We start from the raw sequence: 25,112 nt of genomic DNA on the forward strand, positions 1-25,112 counted from the left end.
GAGGCTGAGATCTGAGGATAGCCGTTCAAAGCCAGCCAGGGCAGGAGAGACCGTGAGACTCCTATCTCCAATAAACCACCAGAAAACCGGAAGTGGTGCTGTAGCTCAAGTGGTAGAGCCTTGAGCTGATAGAGCTGAGGGACAGCGCCCAGGCCCAGAGTTCAAGCCCCACAACCGACCAAAAAAAAAAAATCTAGGAATTGTGGTTTATATTTTATGTCTGCCCTTTGTATACACAATCCCAAACCAGCCTAATATAGTGTCTGGTATATAGTAAGTGCTCAAATACATGTATTGGGTGAGTATACAAAGATGAAATTCAACAAGAACACATGCTCTGTTATTTTTTCCTCTTCTAGATACACCTGCCACTGCCCAGATAATCAAGTGCTTTTAAGAAGCAGGAGGAAAATTGACTTTACCATGGGAACTAAGTGCAGTAATTTCTTTGCATTATATATAATTCTTAGTGTGCTATTTTTAAATCTAAAATATCTGGATGTCAGAACCTTAGTTCTGGGGAAACATTATTGACTGGGAAATTGCCAAGTACGTTAAAAAATACTGAGGAAGTACTTTGTGAATAATTAATGTCATGCTAATTATAAATGCCAACTAGACTTTTAAATCTCAAGGAGAGTCATGATCATCAGAGAGGTGGATGGCTTGCTGGGGTACTGGACTTTGCAGAAGTTGCTTAAACACTTTCTTCTCTGTCATTAACCTGCATTCTCAGCAACAGTAACTAAGGCTGTGGTACTGGGCCTCCAATAGGAGGCAGTAGGAGAGTTGAGCATACATAAGCTTTGCAGTCTGCAAATCAGAGAAACAGAGATATCAGAGGCTGAGGATAACACATACAATGTCCTTCATGTAACTAAAAAGAATAGTTGTCTTTCCTTCCTCCTGTCTTTTCTGAGTCACTTCTGATTCCACACAGAAATATTCACACCTCAAAATATGTAGGGTTACCTTGCTCATGTAATTGTAACCCTCTGTACGGTATTTTCACGATTAAAAAAAAAGTAGGAACATTGCTTTAATGCATACTACCTTCATGAATATGTAAGTGTTCTACTACTTCAAGTAGTAAGAGTCCTGTCATTATAGTGGAGTTATTCTATGTGCAGGATGTATGACTCCTGTGTTATTTTCCATATCCAAAGAGACCAATAATATTTACTTGGCATATTTTAGAGAGCCAAAGATTTAACATCTGTGAAATCATGGACTTAAATATGTGAACACACAATCCTGCAATATGTATGAAAACAAATAAATACTATTACATATTTGTTATTCTCTGAAATCATCTCACATTCCACACTGACACACATATCAGAACAAGAGTCCAAACCTCTTGAGGTATTTTAAGCAAAAATGGATGTGATACAAAGAACTAGGAATTGAGAAAGGCTTTGGATGTGTTAAGAAACTAGAACTTGAGTCTAGGTCTTTAGAATTCACTTCCAACCATCCAGCCATCTAAAGAACTTAGTCTTAAGACTCTAGATCTTTAAACCATCTAACTACCAGGGCATTTAACCCTGATTCTGCTCTTACCATACCTGGGATATGAAGAATGACCAGTGAACTAGACATACTAGATTGTCTTATCAAACAATAGATGTTCTATTTCAAACTCTGTTCAGTGTTAGAAGCTGTTGCTTAAGAGACCAAGAATGAGAACCAGTATTCTATTTCAGCAAAACAAAATTATAAGAACTGATATTTTTTGCCTTGAGTGGCAAAAATGGAAAGTCAACTTAAATGGCCTGCAAGGATAACTAAATGCTAGATAACAAAGTCAGTCACTCAGCAGTAGCCCAGAGACAAGTGAAGACAATGTGCGGTGCTGGTGAGGTGAACGAGTTCTGCACTCAGCTTCTGGTGTTTCGTTCACTGAGTGACACGGTTTTGCATCACCGAGCCTGTTTTTTCATCTATAAAATGGAGAGCATAACATTTCCATCCTCGTGGGGCTGTTACTAAAACAGTGTCTGGAATATGCAAAGTGTGCAGCAAGCATCACCGGATTTCCATCTGGCTGTAGCTGAGTAAGGAAGTCAACAGATCATCTTCCCTCCAAACAAGTGTAACTAATAAAACTTTCAAAATGAAGGGCCTCATATAAAAAATATACCTAGAGCTCAAAAAATTAAACCCCTCAATAAGAAATCCTCTAAAGAGGATTAAAAGGCTAAAGAATTAAAAAGAGATTTCTCTGTAGAGGAAATAAGAATGGCCAATAGACACATGAAGAAATGTTCAACATCTCTGGCCATAAAATAAATGCAAATCAAAACTACACTGAGATTCCACCTCACTCCAGTTAGAATGGACATTATCAAGAAAACAAATAATAGTAGATGCTGGTAGGAATGTGGCCAAAAAGGAACACTACTACACTATTGGTGAGAATGTAAACTGGTTCCTTAAAAGACTAAACATAGAGCTCCCCTATGATCCAGCAATAACCACTCCTGGGCATTTACCCAAATGATTGCGAACAAGGCCACATTAAGCTACCAGCACAACTATGTTCTTTGCAGCATTATTTACCATAGCTAAGATATGGAACCAACCCAGATGCTGCCATGAGACATTGAACGAGGAGGCCAGAGGAAGCATGGCAAAGAAGGAAATTAAAAAAACAAATTAAAATAGCTAGGCACTGGTGGCTCATATGTACATAGCTATTGGGCTATTGTGATCCTCTCCTAGGACTATCCTAGACATATACTAATTATTACAAATGAGGGAAGCCATGGAGCCTATGTTTTTTGGGTCCGGCTTACTTCACTTAATATGATTTTTTCCAAGTTTTTTCATTTCCTTATAAATGGGGCAATGTCATTCTTTCTGGTGGTAGCATAGAATTTCAGTGTGTGTGTGTGTGTGAGGGGGGGGGGAGGGAGAGTATATCACATTTTCTTAATCCATTCATCCACTAAGGGGCATCTGGTGGCTCATCTCTATAATCTTAACTACTCAAGAGACTGAAATCGGAGGATCATAGTTTGAAACCATCCCAGCACTAATCTCTGGCTCTAATCATAAATTAATTAGCAAAAGGTCAGTAGGGGAGGTGTGCCATGGCTTAAGTGTTTGAGCACCAGCCTTGAGCAAAGAAGTCAAGCTAGAATGAGAATCACTGAGTTCAAGCCTCAGGTCCAGCAGGCAACCCCCCCCCCCCCCCAAAATACACTGAAAAGGTACTCTTATATACAGAAAATCTTAAAAATCAACCAAAATAAAATATCTAGAACTAAAAATGAGTTTACCTGGGTTTCAGATATATAAAATTCTATTCTATTTCTTTTTTTATTTATTTATTTATTTTTTGGTCCGGTCATGGGGCCTGAACTCTGGGCCTGGGCGCTGTCCCTCAGCTCTTCAGCTCAAGGCTAGCGCTCTACCACTTGAGCCACAGCGCCACTTCCGGCTTTTTTCTTTTTGCTTATGTGGTGCTGAGGAATCGAACCCAGGGCCTCATGCATGCAAGGCAAGCACTCTACCACTGAGCCACCTTCCCAGCCCAAAATTCTATTCTATTTCTATGTACTATGAATAACCTGAAAATGATATTAGGGAAAGTTTCATTCAAAAAGATATTAAAAAGAATAAAATATTGAAACATCATCTTAACAAAAAAGGGTAAAGTGTGTACACTGAACATGACAAAATACTACTGAATTTTAGATGTAAATGTGGAGGTGGAACAAGATGAGAGCAGGGTAAGACTTCCTGGTGAGCTGCCCCCACACAGAAGTGGCAATTCCACAAAGCTATCCTCACAAGAATTAAGGAAGCCAGGTGACAGCTCACAGCATTTGGTTTTAATAACAAGATACGATTAATTGAAGATGATGGGAGGGACAAAATTGTCCTTGTCAACTCTCTATCAACTCCAAGCAACATATCATGGAAGAAGACACCTCATTTTGAGAGGAAAGAGAATTAACAAACTCAAGACCCTCCAGCCCAAGTAGCACAAAATAAAGTCGTCGTCCTCTTCAGACGGGTAGGGGAAGGTAGGTACAAGCTCGGAACCTACAGAAAACTATTCCCATCCCTCATGATGAACACAGTGCTGGAGAGAACTTGGCAGTACCTGGTTCCAGCAGTTCCAGTGTAGTGATATTTGGACACACTCTGGCCCCAGGTGGATGCTAGTAGAAATGGACTAAAATACAAACTGTAGACATGTGATAAACTTGGGCTTGGAGCACCCTCTAGTGTTAAAATAATGGCAATACACCAATAGCGGACTGGTGGCAACCTAGACTTATGGCTGGCTCCATTAGTACAGAAATAGCAATGACTATCTCAGAGGAAAAAAACAGTCTGCTAAGAATCTCAGGAAGAGGATCTGGGAATGTGGCTTAGTGGTAGAATGCTTGCCTAGCATGTACAAAGCCTTGGGTTCCATTCCTCAGCATCACATAAGCAGAAAAACCCGGAAGTGGCACTGTGGCTCAAGTGGTAGAGTGCCAGCCTTGAGCAAAAAGGAAGCTCAGGGATGGTGCTTATGTCCTGAGTTCAAGCTCCAGGACCAGCAAAAAAAAAAAAAAAAAAAAGAATCTCTGGAAGAGCCAGGCACTGGTGGCTCACACCTGTAATCCTAGCTATTCAGGTGGTTGAGATCTAAGGATCATGGTTCAAAGCCAGCCAGGGCTAGAGAGTCTGTGAGACTCTTATCTCCAATTAACCACTAGAAAACCGGAAGTGGCACTGTAGCTTAAGTGGTAGAGTGTTCACCTTGAGCTGAACAGCTCAGAGAGAGCACTCAGGCCCAGAATTCAAGCCCCATGACAAAGAAAGAAAGAAAAAAAGAAAGAAAGAAAGAAAGAAAGAAAGAAAGAAAGAAAGAAAGAAAGAAAGAAAGAAAGAAAGAAAGAAAGAAAGAAAGAAAGAAAGAAAGGAAGGAAGGAAGGAAGGAAGGAAGGAAGGAAGAAAGGAAGGAAGGAAGGAAGGAAGGAAGGAAGGAAGGAAGGAAAGACGAAAGAAAGAAAGGAAGAAAGAAAGAAAGAAGAAAGAAAGAAAGAAGAAAGAAAGAACGAACTCTGGAAGATTAAGAATACAAAATCTAAAGTACAAAGAGAAGACATAAATATGTCTAATATTTGTAGGTCATCAAACATCAATAAACATCAAGAACTTCAAGGAACCCACTATCTCACCTAACAGAAAAAATAAAATACAGAAGCTAACTATAAGAAATTCATATCTACAAAATCTCAGAGAACATTTAACAGCCATTTTAAAAACATTCAGTGAATTTAAAGGGAACACAGAGGAACAAGTCAGCATGTTATGAATGCTGAATAATAGGGAGATTGAAACCTAAAAACAAAATAAGACAGAGACTACAGTCCTTAAACTACAATACAAAGTATCGATATCAGTGCAGATAAAATAGAAGGAAGGCAATGAGCTCTAAAACAGGCTATTTGAGAAGAAAAGCAAACAAAACACATTTGGGGAAAGAAAATGGGAAGGGAATGCAGTGGAATTAAGAAAGCTTTCAGAAACGTTAGGACAGTAAAAGCAACAATTCAGGTTACTGGAATTCAAAAAGGACTAGATGGCTAAGGAAGAGAAAGCTTAATCAAAAAGAGAACAGACAGCTCTTCAAATCATGAGAAGGATATAAAAATCTAGACACTCTGAGGTAAAAGGTTGCCAGTCAGATTCAACTCAGCTAACTCTACCCTAAGACATGTTTATATTCATGCTCTCAAACCTTAAAGATGAGGAGAGGATTCTCGAATGAGCAAGAGAAAAGAAACACCACTTAAGAGTGCTCCAATATGCCCAATGCCAGACTTCACAACAGAAACGTATGAGGCCAAGAGACACACAGTGCTTAAAAAAAAAGCCAACCAAGAATACTCTGCAAAGATATTCTTCAATGGGAAAGGCAAGCAAGGTGGGTGGCCTACAACCGTAGTCCCATCACTTAGGAGGTGAAAGCAGGAGGGCTTATATAACCCATAAGCAAGACCCTTTCTCTCAAAACCAGGAGTCTAGGATGTAGCTTGGTGGTACAACACTTTCCCAGAATGCACAAGGGCCTGGGTTCAATCCTTGGCACTCAAATAAACATAAAATTAAAAATAAATAAGTGAAAAATGAAGGTGAGATAAAGACATTCCAAGATAAAAGCTGAATGCGTTATGGCCAGACCTGTCCTACAAGAAATGGTAAAGAGATTGCTTCAAACTAAAAGTAAAGAGACATTAATGAAAACACCAGAAGATATACAACTCACTATTATGAGTAACTACCCAGAAAAATTCAGAATGCTCTACCTTGTAACCCTATTTTTATAGTTAAAAAATTCTCTTTAGTTGTACAAAGGAGTTGCCACTTAACAAGCAGTTTATGAATACAATATATCTTGATCGATGTCACCCCTTTCAACATTCTCACCCATCCCCCCCACCTATCCCTCCCCACTTGTCTTTAATTTTTTTTGGGGGGGGGGTCCGGTCGTGGGGCCTGACTCTGGGCCTGGGCGCTGTCCCTCAGCTCTTCAGCTCAAGGCTAGCGCTCTACCACTTGAGCCACAGCACCACTTCCGGCTTTTTTCTGTTTGCTTATGTGGTGCTGAGGATTCGAACCCAGGGCCTCAGGCATGCAAGGCAAGCGCTCTACCACTGAGCCACCTTCCCAGCCCTTGTCTTTAATTTTGTAAGACATACACTGGCATCTTGACTGCATTCTCTCCCTCTTCTCCTCCTCAACTGTCTACTTCTTTCTCCTTGGCTCCACCCCAGCCCTTTTGGGTACCTGCTTCCTGGTGTTTTATTTTGTTGAACTTGGACTTTGCTGTAAACGATTTTTATCTGTAGGATCAAGACTGAAAACTTTTACTAAAATATTAATAACTACATGAGTTAGATAAGAGGTAATATCAATGATGTCACTGAAATTATGTCAAACATTTAAAATATAGGAGGAATGGAGAGTAAGTATAGAGCTTTATTAGCCTTTTATTTCTTTTTGTTGTTTCTTTTTATATATTTGCAATCAATGTTTTTACCCTTTTGAAAACAGCTTGTAGTAATTTTTTTTATAGGATTAACAGTAAATTTAAGCTGGGCACTAGGCTTTCATGCCTGTAATGCTAGTTAGTCAGGAGGCTGAGATTTAAGATCATGGTTTGAAGCCAGTATAATCAGGAAAGTTCATGAGATTCTTACCTCTAATGTACCTATTAAAAAGCTAGATTGTGGCTCAAGTGGTAGAAATCTAGCTTTGAGTGAAAAAGCTAACAGACAGCACGGGGCGGGGGGGGGGGGGGGGGACGCGGGGGAGGGAGAGGGAAAGGAAGAAGGAGAGGAAGGAGGAGAGGGAGAGAGAATTCTTTAGAGGAAGAGTCAGGACTTGAATCAAAGCTTTCTAAATCAGATTAGAGAATGTACGTTTCATTGAATTGCATTCTTATTCTTTTTCCTTTGAAGATGCAATGGTGCCTATCTGTCTCAGTACTTTGGGGATAACTCAAGATCAGTGAAAATAAATCATTTCTGAAGCAGAAATTACAAGGTATTAAAACAAAAAGGTCTTGGAGGTAATACATTTCCAGTTCCCCACCTTTCTACCCTATCCCTAATAGATATTCTACAAGTCTGAAAAGTTCTGGGCATGATGTGACATTGGTAGTGGCAATTACATAAGCTTTGTTCCTACCTGTTCTTGGTGGCAAAGCCCATTTTACTCCATGGAGCCTGAAAATACTCCACATTTGCTTTCCTATCTCCTCTTCGGGCTCCTGCATGACTCTGTGGTTAAATGCAGGTCACTGGTACATAAAAAGAACTCTTTAGGAGGAACAGAGATGGGAGGAAGGGGGTTATCATTTTTCTTGTCTTTTGACCTTGTATGATTCTTGGAACTTCTGCAGGGCTCTTACAGCCACTATGAATAACATCTTAAACACCATGGAGACAGCATAGGCAAAGATGAGAACATAAAAATCCTTCATAAGATTATTGAGCCATGGAAACAACCTTAGGATACCAGCCTGCAGGCTTCTAAAGGAGACAATAAATATCCCCATACTTTTGATCATTCTTTTTTGTTGTTGTTGGTGGTGGTGGTTGTCATGGGACTTGAACTCCGGGCTTGGGTGCTGTCTCTGAGCCTCTTTGTATTCAAGGCTAGTGCTCTACCACTTGAGCCACTGTGCCACTTCCAGTTTTTGAGTGGTTAATTGGATAAGACTATCATGGGGAGTTTTCTGCCCAGGCTGGCTTTGAATGGAGATTCTCAGATAATCAGCCTCCTGAGTAGCTAGGATTACAAGTGTGAGCCACCAGTGCCCAGCTTGGTCACTCTTATTTGGACATTTCAACCTCCAAAGATGTGAAATAATGGTGGTCACATTTCTTTTCTCATGACTTAGGTAACTATAATCATCCATTCCTGATGGGGAACAATAATAATTGCTTACTTTATGGATTGTTATATGATTGAAATAGTTACTAGAACTGTTAACTGTAATAGTTAACTGTAACTATTGCTTATTAAAAGCATATTTAGTATATATTACCCTGCACCAGAATCAACTCCAAATGGATCAAAGACACTCTGAAAACATTACAGGATGGAATAGGAGAAACCCTAGGTCTCCTTGGCACAGGCCCAAATTTTCTTAATATAGACCCAGAAACATAACAAATCAAAGAAAGGTTGGATAAATGGGATTGCATGAAATTGCAGAGCTTCTGCATGACAAAGGACATAGCTAGCAAGATCAATAGAAACTCCATGGATTGGGAGAAGATCTTCACTAGCCATACAACGGACAAGGATCTCATATCTAAAATATACCTGCAACTCAAAAAATTAAATCCCCCAACAACAAATCCTCAAAGAAACAACTGCCCAATAAATAAGTGGGCTAAAGACTTAAAAAGAAACTGCTCTGAAGAGGAAAGAAGGCCAATAGACAGATAAAGAAATGTTCAACCTCTCTAGCCATAAAAGAAATGCAAATCAAAACAACATTGAGATACCACCTCACCCCAGTTAGAATGGCTATAATCAAGAACTCTAACAACAACAGATGCTGGAGGGGATGTGGACAGAAGGGAACCTTACTGCATTGTTGGTGGGAGTGTAAACTTGTCCAACCACTTTGGAAAGCAGTATGGAGGTTCCTCAAAAGACTTCATGTAGAGCTCCCCTATGGCCCAGCAATCCCACTTTTGGGCATTTACCCAAAATGATCACAAACAAGACCATACTAAAGCTACCAGCACAACTATGTTTGTTGCAGTATTATTTACCATAGCTAAGATATGGAACCAACCCAGATGCCCCTCAGTAGATGAATGGATCAAGAAAATGTGGTATATATACACAATGGAATTCTATGCCTCCATCAGAAAGAATGACATTGCCCCATTTGTTAGGAAATGGAAAGACTTGGAAAAAAGTTATATTAAGTGAAGTAAACCAGGCCCAAAGAAACATAGGTTCCATGGTTTCCCTTATTTGCAATAACTAATATATGTCTGAGACAAACAGAAACTGTCAGACAAGTTGATGTTAGGCGAAATGAACCCCAAGATAAGGATTCAAATTTTTTTTCTTTCTTGCTATTGTTTCCAACATATTTATAAGAAGATTTCGATGTTGCTTTGTATGTACCTTCCCCAGAGTATAAGCCCTGCTTTCACTGTATTTGATGCTGATATAATTTGTGGAGGGGAAGGGAAAAAACAAACTATTTAAATAGGGTTACAGGTGGACCCATTATATCAATGAGATGTACAAGTCGTTATGTCAAAAAACGAACTTTACAACTTTGGCGGGGTGGGGGATGGGGGGTTGGTGGTAGGGGGGTGTGGGGGTGGGGAGTGGAAAGGGGAAGGGATGGTATGGGGAAACAAAGGAGGAGGCAACAAAGCTTAAATGTACTCAGTATCTTGCCCATGTAATTGTAACCCCTCTGTATGGTATTTTCACAATAATAATATATATATGTGTGTATATATATATATATGTATATAGCATATTTACACCAGGTGTGGTGGCACATACCTATGGTCTCAGCTACTTGGGAAATTAAGGCAGTAAAATCACAATTCAAAGCCTGACTAGACTTTTTTTGGGGGAGAGGGGGTCTGTCGTGGGGCTTGAACTCTGGGCCTGGGTGCTGTCCCTCAGCTATTCAGCTCAAGGCTAGTGCTCTACCACCTGAGCCACAGCACCACTTCCAGTTTTCTTTCTTTCCTTCTTTCTTTTCTTCTTTCCTTCCTTCCCCACCCCCCTCCCCTTTCATTTTTGTCGGTTGTGGGGCCCAAACTCTGGGCCTAAGTGCTGTCCCTGAGCAGTTCAGCTCAAGGCTAGCATTCTACCTCTTGAGCCACAGCATCACTTTCAGCTTTTTCTGCTTATGTGGTGCTGAGGAATCAAACCCAGGGCCTCAAGCATGCAAGGCAAGCACTCTACCACTGAGCCACCTTCCCAGCCCCACTTTCGGTTTTCTGAGTAGTTTATTGGAGATGAGAGTCTAACAGACTTTTCTGCCCCGGCTGGCTTTGAACCTTGACCCTCAGATCTCAGCCTCCTGAGTAGCTAGGATTACAGGTGTGAGCCACAAGTGCCTGGCCTGAATAGATTATCTAGGGAGTTCGAAGCCTGTCTGAGACACTTCCTTGAGAAAGCCTTTCTCAAACTGTGATAATAAAAAAGTCTGAGGCTATAGCGCTGTAGTGAACATTTGCCTACATGCTTAAGGCCCCAGGTTCAACTCCAGTATGACAAGTAAAATGAAAACATACTCTTTGATAAAATGCATTCAGCTAAATGTTGAATTGCTGCAATGATTGTTTTCTTATTAATATTTCTACTGATTTTTACCTATTTGTCCTACCTGCTCGTCCTATACTTTGTGTGTCAGTTGTGGAGCTTGAACTCTGGGCCTTAGTGTTGTCCCTGAGCTCTTCAGCTCAAGGCGAGCACTCTATCACTTGAGTTTTCTGGTGGTTAATTGCAGATAAGAGTTTCATGGACTTTCCTGCTTAGGCTGGCTTTGACCTGTAATCCTTAGATCTCAGACACCTGAGTAGCTAGAATTACAGGCGTGAGCTACCAGGGCCCAGTTTGTCCTATAATTCTAAGAAATCATTCAGATTACTCCCTCTTTCTTTGAATTTTGAGCTTAGATGTCATGTAACTCCTTTCCTCTGTAAAACAAAATATAAACTTTTGTCTGAATTATGTGTTGTTAATTTTGTCAACCATTTTTGTTTATTGCTTCTCTTTAAACCATCAAGGTTCTCCTTTGTTTTGGAGTGTGCTCTTTAGAATCTTGGACTAAAAAAGTTGTTCCTGAGTGTGCTGTATATGACGGCACTGTTCCTCATCATTCAGATACAGTCTAGTTAATTGAGTGTGTGGAATTTCCTTTCCTGATTGTATCATTAGTATTATAGTAATCTAGCCACACAACAACAAACACCTGGTTATCTTTTCCACTTACGTTTCCCACACTAAAAATCACTAGTCAACCACAGCATTTTTCTCTGGGGCTCATTTCAAGGTACTATTTAAGAAACTATGATTGGAATTAAGATTCAGTCTCTTATTCCTGGTACATTATATTAGCTTTATATTTCTATTATTTAAAAAAAGTGACACTGGGATTTGAACTCAGGGCCTTGCTACTTGAGCTACATCCAGCCTCCCTTTTTTCCTTTAGTTATTTCTTAGATATGGACTCATCCTTTAAAAATTAATTTTATTTTTTTATTATCCTCAAGTAGTTGTACAAAAGGTTTTTAATTAACATGCTACATTTATGAGTACAATGCATCTTCACCAATGTCGCCCCTTTCATCTTTCTCCCCCATCTCTCCCAACTCCTCCTTTCTCTCAACTTGCTAAGCTTCATTTTCACATATGTAATATACATTGAATATAATGACTACATTTTAGCTGGGGTTGGCTTGGATCCTTATCTTCCCACCTATGCCTTCCACATAGTTGGGATTATAGACATGAACCACCTACCACATGTGGCTGTTCAGAAGGAAGTCTGCTTTTTGCCCAGACTGGCCTCAAACTGTAAACCTCCTGATCTCATCCTCCTAAGTAGCTAGGAGTACAGTGTAAGTAACTGTAGCCAGTCTGATTTGATTTTTGCATTTAATTCCAAAGAGTTAAAATCAAAATAGTGATTTTTTTCACTTGTTCTTTTCCATAGTACATACTTTTGTAACCACAGAATCAAGAAAAGTTAATAGAAGAGATCACCTGTATTACAATAGACATTCTGAACTTTCTACACATCACTATTAAATTTTTAACAGCTTCTTTGAGATATATTAACTCATTTAAAGTATTTTTGTATAATCAGAATTGGATTAGCATTATGAAGTCCCTATTAAATTTGTTATTTGGGGCCAGAAGCATGGCTCAGTGATAAGCACTTCTCTAACAAGTGCAAGGCCCTAAGCTCAAACTTCAATATCACCAAAAAAAATTGCTATTTTTTCTAACTTTCGTAAATCTCATATTTCTGACACTTGGATTGCTTATTCTCACTGACACACATAGTCTCTTATTTCTTTGTTCAAATGACACAGGAAAGGGTTAAGACCATTGTTGAAATTGAAGCAATTCCATTCAGCAAAATTTAACTCTTTTAAGAGAGAATCAATTAAATAATTGACTATCATAGGCGTAGAAGCACATCCAATGGGATACCAACCAACGCTACCATTGACAGCATGAGAAACAAACAGTCTTTGACACGCAACTGGTGAGCCGCAAGTGCAGCTGGCTTTACCTCTTCCACATGTTCTCAGACTGAGAGAGGTTTTCTGAGTCCTGGAATTTGGCTAATGTCAGATAGAAAAATCTCCTGGTCTGCAGTTTAAACCTCACATTCCTACTCACTATTCCTACTCACATTCCTATTCATCTCTTACTGATTGATCCATTTATTATAAGATCAGGGAAAGGTTTGTTCTCCGAGATTCTGGTATCCCTTTGTAACCAGGGAGATAATTCACTGATCTCATGCTTCATGGCACATAATAGGCTATTCTATTATACATATGCACCCACATATATATGTGTATAGCCTATCTGCCTTGATTATATACTTGTTGAATGAATGAATGCTTTCCACAAAGATTTCTAATGGGCTTCAAGACTGCTTGTAGTAGTAGTACTTGGCAGTAAGTGTCAACTGCTAGTCCACAATCCTTAGATGAAATAGCTACTTCTTTCAGGAAGCCTCCTTGATCAACTGTACTGTTAGGCACTCCAGATTCCTTCTCCCTTTCACATGATTCTTATTATTTATGTTTATTTGTATTCCCATCTCAAGCTCAGTGCTTGGCACATAGGAGATGTTTGATCGATATTTGTTGAATGAATGAATAAATGAAGTAAATTGGGAATGTAATTTGTCTGTGACTAGTAACAATAACTCATTCTTGTATTCACCTGGGTCTTAAAATAATTTTATTGTATTTTACATACCATAAAATTCACCCACTCAATTCTTATTAACGTTTTCTTCTCTCTCATTTTGCATGTGAAGGTCATTTTTCCTGATGGCAAAATGAAAAGAAAACAGAAGTAGAATAGGGGAAATCGCAGATTTAAAAAATGCACTCTTTAGTCTCCAAATACCAGGGTTTATTTCTCAGCTTTTTCCATTGTGACCTTACGCAAATTCACTAATCTAAGCCTTAGACTGTGACTTGCACTAATCAAGTATTTTCACCGTGTTCCCTATGGGGAGGGATGAGATGCCATGTAAAAGATGCACCGAGGAGGTAATACCAAAAATGTAAATTCTCCCCCTTCTCTCCCGATCTGCTAACTCTGAATCTTCTATTCCATAACTCTGTTCTTTCACCATAGCTATTATTTTCTTCTGAGCTTATCTCCCCCGCTCCCCACCCCTCACCAATATCCAAACTTCTAGCTTTCTTATCCTTACTATTTCTGCCAGGCCTCGCTTCATTCGGTGGTTTAAGCTTTCCTGGCATTATCCCTACAGATTTAGTCCCTCTTTTATTTGTATTTTTCGCCGTCTTTTGAATATGCTGGTTTAAAAGAAGGAAAAAAAATCTCACTCAAGATGACTAGAGGAAAGCGGTTTTAGTTGCCGTTTCCTTTGGAGTATGATGAAACCCAGAATTTTATGATTCCAATCCTCTGTTCTTTGAAGAATGGTTTTCCTTGACAGCCCCTTGTCTCAAAATTCTCCCTATCCTTTTCTCGGATCTGCTTCCCACAGTCTTCCATCGCCTTGCTTCTGTGTCTTGTATGGCAGCCACATCTCCCCCATGCCCATGACCAACCAATTCTTCTCCGGGGAGTCACATTACATCAGCATTACTAATGCAATATCTGTTAGACACCAGGTTTTTATTCTGGATAACCGGTCTGATTTAACATGGAGGATGGACTGCCTCAGGGCCAACGCAAACCGCTGCGAGATGGAGGGGGACAGGGATGTACACCCCACAATAAATCTATACCTGTTGAATCTGTGCGTGCTCAAAGGCTTCCGAGACCCCCACCCGAGCTTTTTGAGTGATTTGAGATGGCAGAGGACGGGTTTCCAAGCAATGTCGCCCAAACTCGAAAGGCTTCGTCACACACGACTGACCGCTCCGTACACTCCAAGCACCCACCGACAAAAACCATCTCCTCCGCCACCAGATTATCTCACCGGGCGGGCGAGCCGGGCCGCAGGGTTTGGGGGCCGGGCCGTACCATCGGCGCGGCGCGCGGGGGGGGGGCACGCCCTCGGGCCGGCGTCTGGCCGCGTCCCCCTGCTTGGTTTGGCCCCCGCTCCCCCCCGCGCAGGCAGCCACGGTGCGCCAGGCCGCCGCTTTATAGCGGGAGCCTGGGCGGCTCCGCTCGCTGTTTTCTCCTCTTCCCTGGGCTGAGGCACCTGCGGCGGTTGGCGAAGATGCAGCTGAAGCCGATGGAGATCAACCCGGAGGTGAGAACCGGGGGCTCCGCTGCCCGGGGAGCGCCCGGCGGACGGACGCCTGGCCACCGCTTCCCATCCCAATTGTGTGTTTTTCGTTTTTCCTTTCAGATGCTGAACAAAGTGAGTAGCGCCTCGAGCTGCCCCCGTCTCCCCCGGTGTCGTCGGGCTGGGGAGGCGCCCACCGAGCCACCCAGCGCCCGGCAGTGGTCGCCGGTCTCCCGGCCTCAGGGTTTCAGAAGGGTGGGATGGAGAGTGGGATGCAGGGGGAGGCGGCTGCGCCGGGGAGCGCTCCTGAGGGCGTGGCGCGCGCGCGCGCGGACTCAGCACCCGGGCTTCGTGGGCGCCACGTGGGGGCCGCGCTTTGTGCTGTGTCATTGCGCCGGCCGGGGCGTGGGGGCGGCGGGGCAGCGGGCGGAGGGGCGTGGCCTCCACGGCTCGGGTGGGGACGTCCAGGGCGCGCGCGTGTGCGCGCGTGCTGGCCCCGCCCCCTGGCAGGTGTCGTGACCCTGCTCCCTCCCCTCCCCGCCTCCCCTCCCGCGCATCGGCCCCGCCCTGTCTCCCCTCCGCCCAGGTGTTGGCCCGGCTGGGGGTCGTCGGCCAGTGGCGCTTCACCGACGTGCTGGGCCTGGAGGAGGAGACTCTGAGCTCGGTGCCGTCACCTGCCTGCGCCCTGCTGCTGCTCTTTCCTCTCACGGCCCAGGTAGGGAGTGAAGCCCCCGGTGGGCGGGATCTGGGACATAGTATGCTGCTCCTCAAACCCCAGTGGGTCATGGAGGGGGTTCCCTTTCTGGACATACCCAGGCGCCCAGATCTAGCTAATCCACACCCCACCTGTAGGGGGTAAAAGTCAAGGCTTCTCAAGAAGGGAGGTGCCTGCAGGAATGAAACACTTTTTGGGGGACGCCTGTTTTAACTGAGCTAATTACATCCTTTGCATCCTTGCCCATTTGTGCATAATTGCCTTAATTTGGGAGAGTAGGAGCCTCCTTCTCCCAATTCCATTATCCCAGTCATCCAGAGAGATAATTCACCCTGTAAACCAGTTTGCCTTCATTAGGTTTGTCTGAGCCTTCCGCTTGCGGACTGCTGGCTGTTTCCTTTTAAGGGCTGTAAACTGTCAGTTCCTTGTTTGTTTCTTAGACTCCCACCTAGCTGTAAAATGGAGGAGGCTGGGTTTGCCTGAACATAACACAAAAGGTTCAACTGAGCTCCATTTCCTGTTTGTAATGAATTTAGAGGACCCCCTCACTCCTTTACCCCTAGACACTCTCCTGAATGTGTACCGAATCATTTGGATAGGGTTTCTGTATGGGATCATCTGTCTACTACCTGTACTCTTTGTCTCTGACCTTGTAGCTGGGTGACATTGGTGGTTATTAGCACAATCTTGCTAACACATTTTTCTTTTGTTCGAATGGTTTTCCTTCTACAATTATGAAAGAATATATGTGCCTCAAAACTGAGCATCTTATAAAAACATCCAGTTGAATATTTATTGTCTTGGAGTGTGGGGAGTCCAGGTAATGTCTCACTGCTGTCACTTGGCTGCTGACTGGGGAGTGGTTGGAATTGACAAAAATCAGGCTGTTAGCATTTGGGGCACCAGTGAGGTTAACTGAAGTGTAAGAATCTAAACCAAGGTGTATGGGAAATTTCCAGGCCTTCTTACTACTAAACGAGCTAAGTATTAATAGGTTAAAATATTTATTACAGGAATTAGGATTATGCCAGCGGCAGGTTTGACATTTGGATAAAATTGTAAATCTTTGTAGGTCAGACTCACTGCCTTGACCAACTCAAATGTAATCTTCTGGTTTCCCACTTGAGCATCTCTAGGAGCTTTTTCATTAGAGGAACCATGATGACTCGGAGGTTTTGAGCAGCACTCAGGCAAGGCCTCTGGGAGGCAGTGGTGCAGGATATTTGCCTTAAAAGCTCACAGGGCTTCTTTTGTGGCTTCAACTGGATCTTTTTAGAGAACAGTCTGGTATGAATAATGTGCATTTCAGTCTGTCAAATTTATCGAGCTTTTATTCTATACAGAACGCCTACTGGACATTCAAGCACTGAAGGAAATTTAGTGAAAAGTGAGGATTATAGGTTGACTTCAAGAGCAAGCTAATGATAATTTTAAAAGCATCTAATTCTGATTAGGGCATTGGGAACTTTCATGCCAAGCTCAGTCCTTTTTAAATGATGGTGAAATATTTAGAGAAGGGTCTCCATGAGAGACATTAAATAATCCTAAGATTGCTGCCATGTAAAAGTTTTATCTGATTAGCCTGGAAAGATTAAACCCCTTAACAGTCAATAAGTGACAACTCAAGAGTCTGGGAGTAAGCAAGAGTTTCTTACTAGATGGGGTTGAAGTTGAGCTCTGTGGCACAGAACAAGCTTTAAAACTTCATTCATGTGCAGCAATGCAAGGCTACTAGAATGTCCCACTATGCAAATGTGCTATCCAAGTCCTAACTTCTCATGTCTTAGATGAAAGCTGTAGACAGACTCACTGTATCCCTGTGTAAGTAGCTAGAACATTCTATTTTTCTTGCGCTTGAAGTCACATCTTGTCTTGGAGGATGAGAAATTTTTGTAAAGCCACAGTCTCCTGTACCCAACACTAGTTGTATTCTCATTCTAAAAAGATGAGGAAGAAGAAATTGTTCATTTTTTTTTCACTTAATGGCTTGTTTGCTTGTTTTGTTTCTAAAGAGATAGCTAATTGGAAAGAATAGAAGTGTTACACAATAGTGAAATGAAAATAGCTGGAATTAAAATTGGCCACTAAATCGTTCAAAGCTTGATTAGGATGCCTATGTACAATGCAGTCATTAGTACTGATAAAAGGAAAATAATAAATGTACTTCTTTGCTTTCTGACCTAACACATTCATCTCAAACTAAAAGGTTGCAGTCTAGACAGCCTTGGGCAATATCCAACAAGGCAGCATCTGCACTGCAGCACAGGGTGGAGCCTAGGGACCTCAGAGACATGGGGTGGAGCCTACAGGCTTCAGAGCCCACTGGCGCCAGACAGAATATGCTCTGGGTATTGGCCAGCAATCAGAACCAAGGCTCTGGGTCATACCCTCCCCCGCCTTGTGTTTCCACATAGGTGGTAGAATGCACTGTGATGCCATTTGTTCTTTGCATTTTCATTTTGAGAGGTAAATGTTTTTGTTTTTGTTTTTTCCCCTTCACAGCATGAGAACTTCAGGAAAAAACAGATTGAAGAATTGAAGGGACAAGAAGTGAGTCCTAAAGTATACTTCATGAAGCAGACCATTGGGAACTCTTGTGGTACAATTGGACTTATCCACACAGTGGCCAATAATCAAGACAAATTGCAGTTTGGTACGTGTGACATTACAGCAGGTCATCCTCTTAAAAAAAAACATGGAATTTAGTTACTATAACACTTTATGACAAAAATCTTAAGGTTCTTTTTTCAGCAAAATAATTGTTTTAAAAATCGTTTTGTTTTGAAACTGTTCACTCATTACTTGCCCAGCTATACTACATGAATTGAGTTTTTATTGTTTATTTGACAGAGGAAACTCATTTAAGAGGTGTGCTCAGCTGCCTCTCCAGTAGACCCTTTTGTTTGTTCACAGACTCATGAGGGTGAGGTAAAGAAAGTACCTGAGGGCCAATGGTGTAATCATCCTCACCTGTTCCTTTTGAATTCTCAATTTGGAGCTAGAGGTGATGCCAATCAGAAAATGCCGACAGCTAAGGCCTGTCATTGATTTGTCTTCTAAGCAGTGGGGAGACCAGAATAACTTGACAGCAGCTACCTAATGGTATGGAAGTCCTGTGGCAGCAAGCCAAAACCTTAAATGTTGTACTATGAATGAACTTTGCCCACCCCTAGTGAATACTGTGTATGATATGGGGAAGCAAGTGTGAGCCCTTGAGCTTGACAGAGGCAGAGTGAACAGTAAGTGGGTCAAAGTAACGTGGCTGTTACATGTGATTTAGAATAAGTTGGCAATGTTCTTAAAAGGTTAATAGTAAACCTTTTAGGATTCTCATCTAACTATTTTAGCTCAAAACCAGTCAGTCATAAATGTAAACCAGTAGATATAGCAGTGTTTCAGTAAGACTTGGTTTATAGAAATGGTGATAGTGGTTTAGACAATGGCTGGGAGGTAGAGGTGAGGAGGCTACCCTGTTAATTGTAGCAGGTTAGATAAATAGCTGGGTATGGTGGTGTTTGCCTGTAGTCCCAAATACTTAAGGCATATGGGTAGGGAGGTAGCCCTGTTACTGGCAGCAGGTTAGATACACAGCTAGGCATGGTGGTGTGTACCTGTGGTCCCAGCTACTTGGGAGATTGAGGCAGGAAAGTTGTTAGAGCCCAGCCCAAGGCCAGCCTGGGCAACATAGGCAGAGACCCTATCTCAAATGAAAAATTGGGTTGGGAGTATAATTAGGTGGTAGAGCTCTTACCTGTCTTGCCTACAATCCTGGGTTCAAATGTACACTTGTGTGTGTAATTTGTGTGGGTGTGTATGTGTGCGCATTCCATTCCTGGGACTTGAGCAATAGCTCTACGTCTGAGTTTTTGGTGGTCAATTGGAGATAAGGGTCTCATGAACTTTCTTGCCCAAACTGGATTCGAATTCCAGTCTTATAATCTCAAGTCTCCTGAGTAGCTAGGATTAGAGATGTGAGTCACTGATACCTAGCCTGTGTAATTTTTATTAAAGCAAATATGGTCCAAGACTCTTGGTATCTTTCTGATATTAAAGATGACTTGTTTGGCCATAAATTCCTAAATCTTCTAGAAGTTGCTTTTCCAGATGTTCATTTGATCTACATTAAAAAGTTGCAGCTCAGTCAGGTACCTGTAATCCTAGCTACTAGTAGGCTGAATCTAAGGATCACAGTTTGAAGCCAGCCTGGTCAAGTCCCATGAGACTGTTACCTCCAATTAACCACCAGAAAACCAGAAGTAGAGCTGTGGCTCAAAGCCACAGAAAAGCTCAGAGACAGTACCAGGCCCTAAGTTCAAGTCCCATGACTGACAAAGTTTCAGCCCAGTTTTTTTTCTATTCTATAAAACGCACTTTATTTAGAATTCTGTGTTCCCAGGGTCAGATTACATACTCTAATTTTAAAACTATGGTAATGTTGTCGTCAGTGAATTGATTCAAATATCTTCTCAGAGTTTTGAGTGTGTGTAGAGGTTTCTGGTGCTGGGGATTTGAACTCAGCTCTGTGTATAGGCAAGCTCTCTAATACAGAGCTATACCCTACTCCAGATTTTTAAGTTTATAGTTGAAGATTCAAGCTGAGGTCTTCTGAAGTGGGAGTTGCCCTTGCTGTAGGGGTGCCTCCTGCTTTATCCACACTGAGCACGAGCAGGGTTAACAATGACAATAGCCAGTGGCTACTATCTTGTAAGCCAGAGTCTATAGGTGTTAGTGTATCTGTGTAAGATCCTCATGCTAATATCTGTCTGGATAACTGAGTTACTGCGACTGAATTTTCTACCCTGAAGTAAAAAAAAATCTTGCTTTAGGAACTGTTAATTCAACTAGAATGTTATTTTAGTATCATATAGGCAATAGATGTTAATTGTATGATATTAAGTGCTATAGCTACATCAGTAGACAAGACAGATCTGCCTTTGAGACACAGCATCCCACAAATACATGTTCTAAATAAGTACTGGAAGAAATGAGGGTGGGAGGGACAAGATGTTTGGGATGGCAGCAATGAGAAAGAGCTTTGTATTCTAGAAGAATGGAGAGGCCTGCCTGTCTTGAAAGAGAGGCAGGCTGGAAGGAAGGACTGCTCATCCACATCCCTGGAGACCACTTTGAAGATGAAGATGCTGTGAAAGCTTTGGTCAGAAATATCATGGATCCATTTGTAGTATTTTGTCTGAACCAATGTCTGCATTTTCTTTTTAAAGAGGATGGATCAATCCTGAAACAGTTTCTTTCTGAGACGGAGAAGATGTCCCCTGAAGATAGAGCTAAATGCTTTGAAAAGAATGAGGTATGAAGAACTTCCAGAGCATTGCTTTGAAATCACTGTGGAGAGCTTTGTGTTGATTTTTTTCTTTTTTCTGCAGGCCATCCAGGCAGCCCATGATGCCGTGGCACAGGAGGGCCAGTGTCGGGTAAATGCAAGTCTACATCTGAGGCTGTGCTGCCTGTGTTTCCGTTGGAATAGTTGCAGGATTGAATATAAAGTTACCTACTCAGGGCCAATTGATGACAGAAAATGATGCTTTGACTAGCTCTGTTCCCCAAAATGTGTCTTCAGAAATTGAATTGGTAGTTAAAATAATGTGTAATTCAAACCAATAGTATTATGTGTAGATGCATATGAGTTTTACAGAGTAATTAATACCTCTGTTCATAATTAGCATCCCACCTTTCAAAGCCATGTGAGGAGAGTGAAATGTACTAACAAGACTCTATTCTAAAAAGATTTAAGTGGGGGCTGGGAATGTGGCCTAGTGGTAGAATGCTCGCCTAGCATGCACGAAGCTCTGGGTTCGATTCCTCAGTACCACATACACTGTGGCTCAAGTGGTGGAGTGCTAGCCTTGAGTACAGAGAGGCCCAGGAACAGCACCCAGGCCTTGAGTTCAAGCCCCACAACCAACCAAAAAAAAAAGCTTTAAATGTACCATAATGGGGACCCGGGGATGTAGCCCAGTGATTCAGCTTATGTATAACATGCAAGAGACCCTGGGTCTAGTCCCCAGCACCAGAAATGTGAATAGAACAAACAGAACCTCTTCAAGGAAACTGCCTTAATAACCTCTCTCTAGGTATGACCTTTCCTGAGATAAGCCTGAATTTCCTCATCAAGAAAAAACATGACATAGCAGTAACCAAAAAGCTAGCCTATCTTAAGGATTCCAGCATTTCTGCCTTAGAAGGTTTAGACTTGGGCCCTGTTTATAGGAAATTCATGACTATGAGCTATAATACTTTTTAAGAATATAAGCAAACTGTTTCATTCTAAAGTTTATTTTAATAAGTTCATATAACTCCATTTTCAAAAATTTCTTGAACTTTTCAGGTAGATGACAAGGTGAATTTTCATTTTATTTTGTTTAACAATGTGGATGGCCATCTCTATGAACTAGGTATGTATCACTCCATTTTGAAACTCAGTATGTTTTCCTGCATTCTTTGATGCAGTATGTGTATGCTGTTAGTACTTCACTGTTTGAAGCCAGAGAAGGAGAGGCCAGCCAGTGGGCTCTTAACTATCTACCATACCCACAGAACTTAGGCTACTGACCTACTGAATAATGCCTTTAGTTACGAAGCAGTGAGGACTCCAGGCAGCCACACTTCCTCTTCCTGGCTCTCCATAGCATCTCCTATGCCATCCTTCCAGACAAGGAATACCTTAGAAAAGGATCAGTGTCTGGATGACCTTGTTTGTATGAATTTGGATGTTATAATTATTTCTGTTTTATATTAATGGAGAAAGACTCAAGTTGAGACATCACTTACGGATGGACTCATGGGGTAACTGGTAGTCATAGGAGGGCAAGTGAGATCTCAGAGATTTCTTCTTGCCTTTCCTTTTGCCTTTCCCCAGAGACCAGCTGACTTTTGCTCTGTAGTGCTTCCCAAGATTTGGCATGATTGCTTCTATTAAGATCTGGCTTGGATTTGCATGGTACCATTAGTGATAGACTGACCATGCCTAGAGTGGATACCTAGGGACTCTTGAGCCTCTGTAGCTTATTTCTTCACAACCAAACCTTCCAAGTTTCTTCATATGTTCCTTGATGGGAGTACAGTGGTTTTTGGAAGAATTTACAACTTCCCTTTGGGTTGGCCTAAAAATGCAGGAAATTTGACATGCCCAACTTCTTTGTTCTAGATGGACGAATGCCTTTTCCGGTGGACCATGGCGCTAGTTCTGAGGACTCCTTGCTGCAGGTAATCCTGGGACACCCCTTCCGTATTTTTCAGCCACATTGTCTAATGTGCTGACACATTCAGGGCTGCCAGCATCTATTTTCTGGGTTAATAGTCTTTAGGGCTTAAAGATCATTTCAGTAATTCTACCCATCTTCTCTTACAGCAAGTGGCTTTTAAACAGGAGCCTTCAAAGAAGCCCTGAATAATGTGTTTTGTGTGTCATTTTCAGTCCACAGTTAGAATTAGCTGGAAACCATTGCCTTGTTTCCCTGTGGGATTAAGGTGATCACTGTCGCCTTGTCAGTTTACATTGTTGCGGAAACAGTCTTCCGAGCCTTCCCAAATTCTCTTTTCAGATCCTTAGTTTTTGGTCAATCTGATAGGTAGTGCACTAAGGATTCTGGTAGGTAAATTTCACGTGTTTGTTTCCACATGACTCTCTGTTGCAGAAGGAAAAAAGAAACTGAAAAACATGACTGACAAGATCCTGGATAGCCATCCTGGTAGAAATGACTACCAAAACCTCTTGATTCTGGATAAGAGGGAGGTTCACTATAGACCGTTTCAACCTAAAGATGAGTCTAGAATAGAATCAATTTGCTTGTATAGAGGAACATTTCTTAATTATACCATTCAGTTCTCTTGAGATTTGAGGGAAAGAGTGATTTAGTTTACTTGCAAAAAAAAAAAAAACAAAAAAAACGAGGCAGAGGCAAAAACCCAGAAGCACTTGGTGGAAACGGAAGGGAGTCAGCTTGTGCAGGAAACATGCGATGTGCTTTCTAGTGACACTTGTTTTCTCTTGCCTTCATCCCTGGTTCTCAAGGTTAGTGAGGGATTTGCAGTTGGGTTAGGGTAAACTGAACATGACCAGGTCTTGGACGTGGTTTCCCTTTGAAATTAGCATTCCTAGCTGGTTTTGTTTGGATATTAACATCATTCCTTCTTTTCAGGATGCTGCCAAGGTCTGCAGAGAGTTCACTGAGCGTGAGCAAGGAGAGGTTCGCTTTTCCGCTGTGGCCCTCTGCAAGGCAGCCTAAGCTCTGTGGGAGGGGCCTGCTGTTCTCCCGTCCCATAGCCCTAGCGAGCGCACATTCCTGCCCAAGCAGCCTACTGTGCTTCAGTCCTTGTAAACTCAGCTGTCACCTTCTTTCATGCTCCCTTACACCCCAGCACTAGCAGAGCTCTCCTGTCCTGAGCCAAGTTGGTGTGGGCTTCAGCTGTGATTGTTTCCCCCACTGTGTGTCTGTACTCTAGCACCTAAAGCTGTCAATGGCTACTTTGGGTTATGTGTAGTTAAAGCCTTGGATGTGGTTTGTTTGTCCTTAAAAGGAATAAAAGACTTTTCTGCTCATAAGAGATAAGCTTAAACTCTTCATTTTCTCTTAGCCTCCTCCCTACTATATCCAAAATTGTTGGGGTTTGGACTCAGAGCTGTGTGTTTACTAGGCAAGCTGGCTACCACTGGAGCCATTCCTCCCCCCTTCTTTTTTTTTTTTGGGTCTGGTTGTTTTTTTTGGGTCTGGTTGTGGGGCCTGAACTCTGGGCTTGGGCGCTCTTCAGTTCAAGGCTAGCGCTCTACCACTTGAGCCACAGCGCCACTTCCAGCTTTTTTCATTTTGCTTATGTGGGGCTGAGGAATTGAACCCAGGGCCTCAGGCATGCAAGGCAAATGCTCTACCACTAAGCCACCTTCCCAACCCCTCCCCCTCCTTTTTTTTGTATTGGTTATGTTTTATTTTATTTTTTTTTGTCAGTTGTGAGACTTGAACTCAGGGCTAAAGCACTGTCCCTGAGCTTTTTCACTCAAGACTAGTGTTCTACCACTTTAAGCCATCACTTACAGTTTTCTGGTGGTTAATTGGAGGTAAGGTAAGAGATTCATAGACTTTCCTGCCTGGGCTGACTTCAAACTGTGATCCTCAGATCTCTGCCTCCTGAGTAGCTAGGATTATAGGTGTGAGCCACTGGTACCCAGCTTTCATTGGTTACTTTTGAGATAATTTTACTTCCTGCCCAGGCATGTGACTGGACTGAGATCCTCCTATTTTACACTTTCCTCTGTTGTAGCTGGAATAACAGGTACAAGTCACCACATCCAGCTTCTATCCATTGAGATGGTCTTGCATACTCTTCTGCCAGCGTTGGCCTGGAACTGCAATCCTGATGTCAGTCCTGCACTACTGGCTCATTGTTTTGACAGCAGTATATAAACATGTATACTGT

The 25,112-nt window shown here is 42.0% G+C and overlaps 1 protein-coding gene across 1 annotated transcript; it reads left to right on the forward strand.

Annotated features, from left to right (window-relative positions):
• The first annotated feature begins 14,904 nt into the window (after positions 1-14,904).
• Uchl1 (ubiquitin C-terminal hydrolase L1) lies at positions 14,905-24,237 on the forward strand. Its single transcript, XM_042678166.1, has 9 exons — positions 14,905-14,989; positions 15,089-15,100; positions 15,552-15,680; positions 18,183-18,333; positions 20,903-20,988; positions 21,065-21,112; positions 22,027-22,093; positions 22,846-22,904; positions 23,840-24,237. The coding sequence occupies exons 1-9, from the start codon at positions 14,957-14,959 to the stop codon at positions 23,924-23,926; spliced, it is 672 nt and encodes a 223-aa protein (XP_042534100.1). The 5' UTR covers positions 14,905-14,956; the 3' UTR covers positions 23,927-24,237.
• The last annotated feature ends 875 nt before the right edge of the window (positions 24,238-25,112 follow it).

The sequence above is a fragment of the Dipodomys spectabilis genome, unplaced genomic scaffold, assembly GCF_019054845.1.
Source record: "Dipodomys spectabilis isolate Male_0828 unplaced genomic scaffold, ASM1905484v1 ptg000043l, whole genome shotgun sequence".
NCBI lineage: Eukaryota > Metazoa > Chordata > Mammalia > Rodentia > Heteromyidae > Dipodomys > Dipodomys spectabilis.

Bases quoted from the DNA above. Each gene is read 5' to 3' on its own strand.
- Uchl1 (XM_042678166.1), top strand. From the start codon at position 14,957: ATGCAGCTGAAGCCGATGGAGATCAACCCGGAG. The intron at 15,681-18,182 runs GTAGGGAGTGAA...TCCCCTTCACAG, and splicing joins TCTTTCCTCTCACGGCCCAG to CATGAGAACTTCAGGAAAAA. The intron at 21,113-22,026 runs GTAAATGCAAGT...TGAACTTTTCAG, and splicing joins CACAGGAGGGCCAGTGTCGG to GTAGATGACAAGGTGAATTT.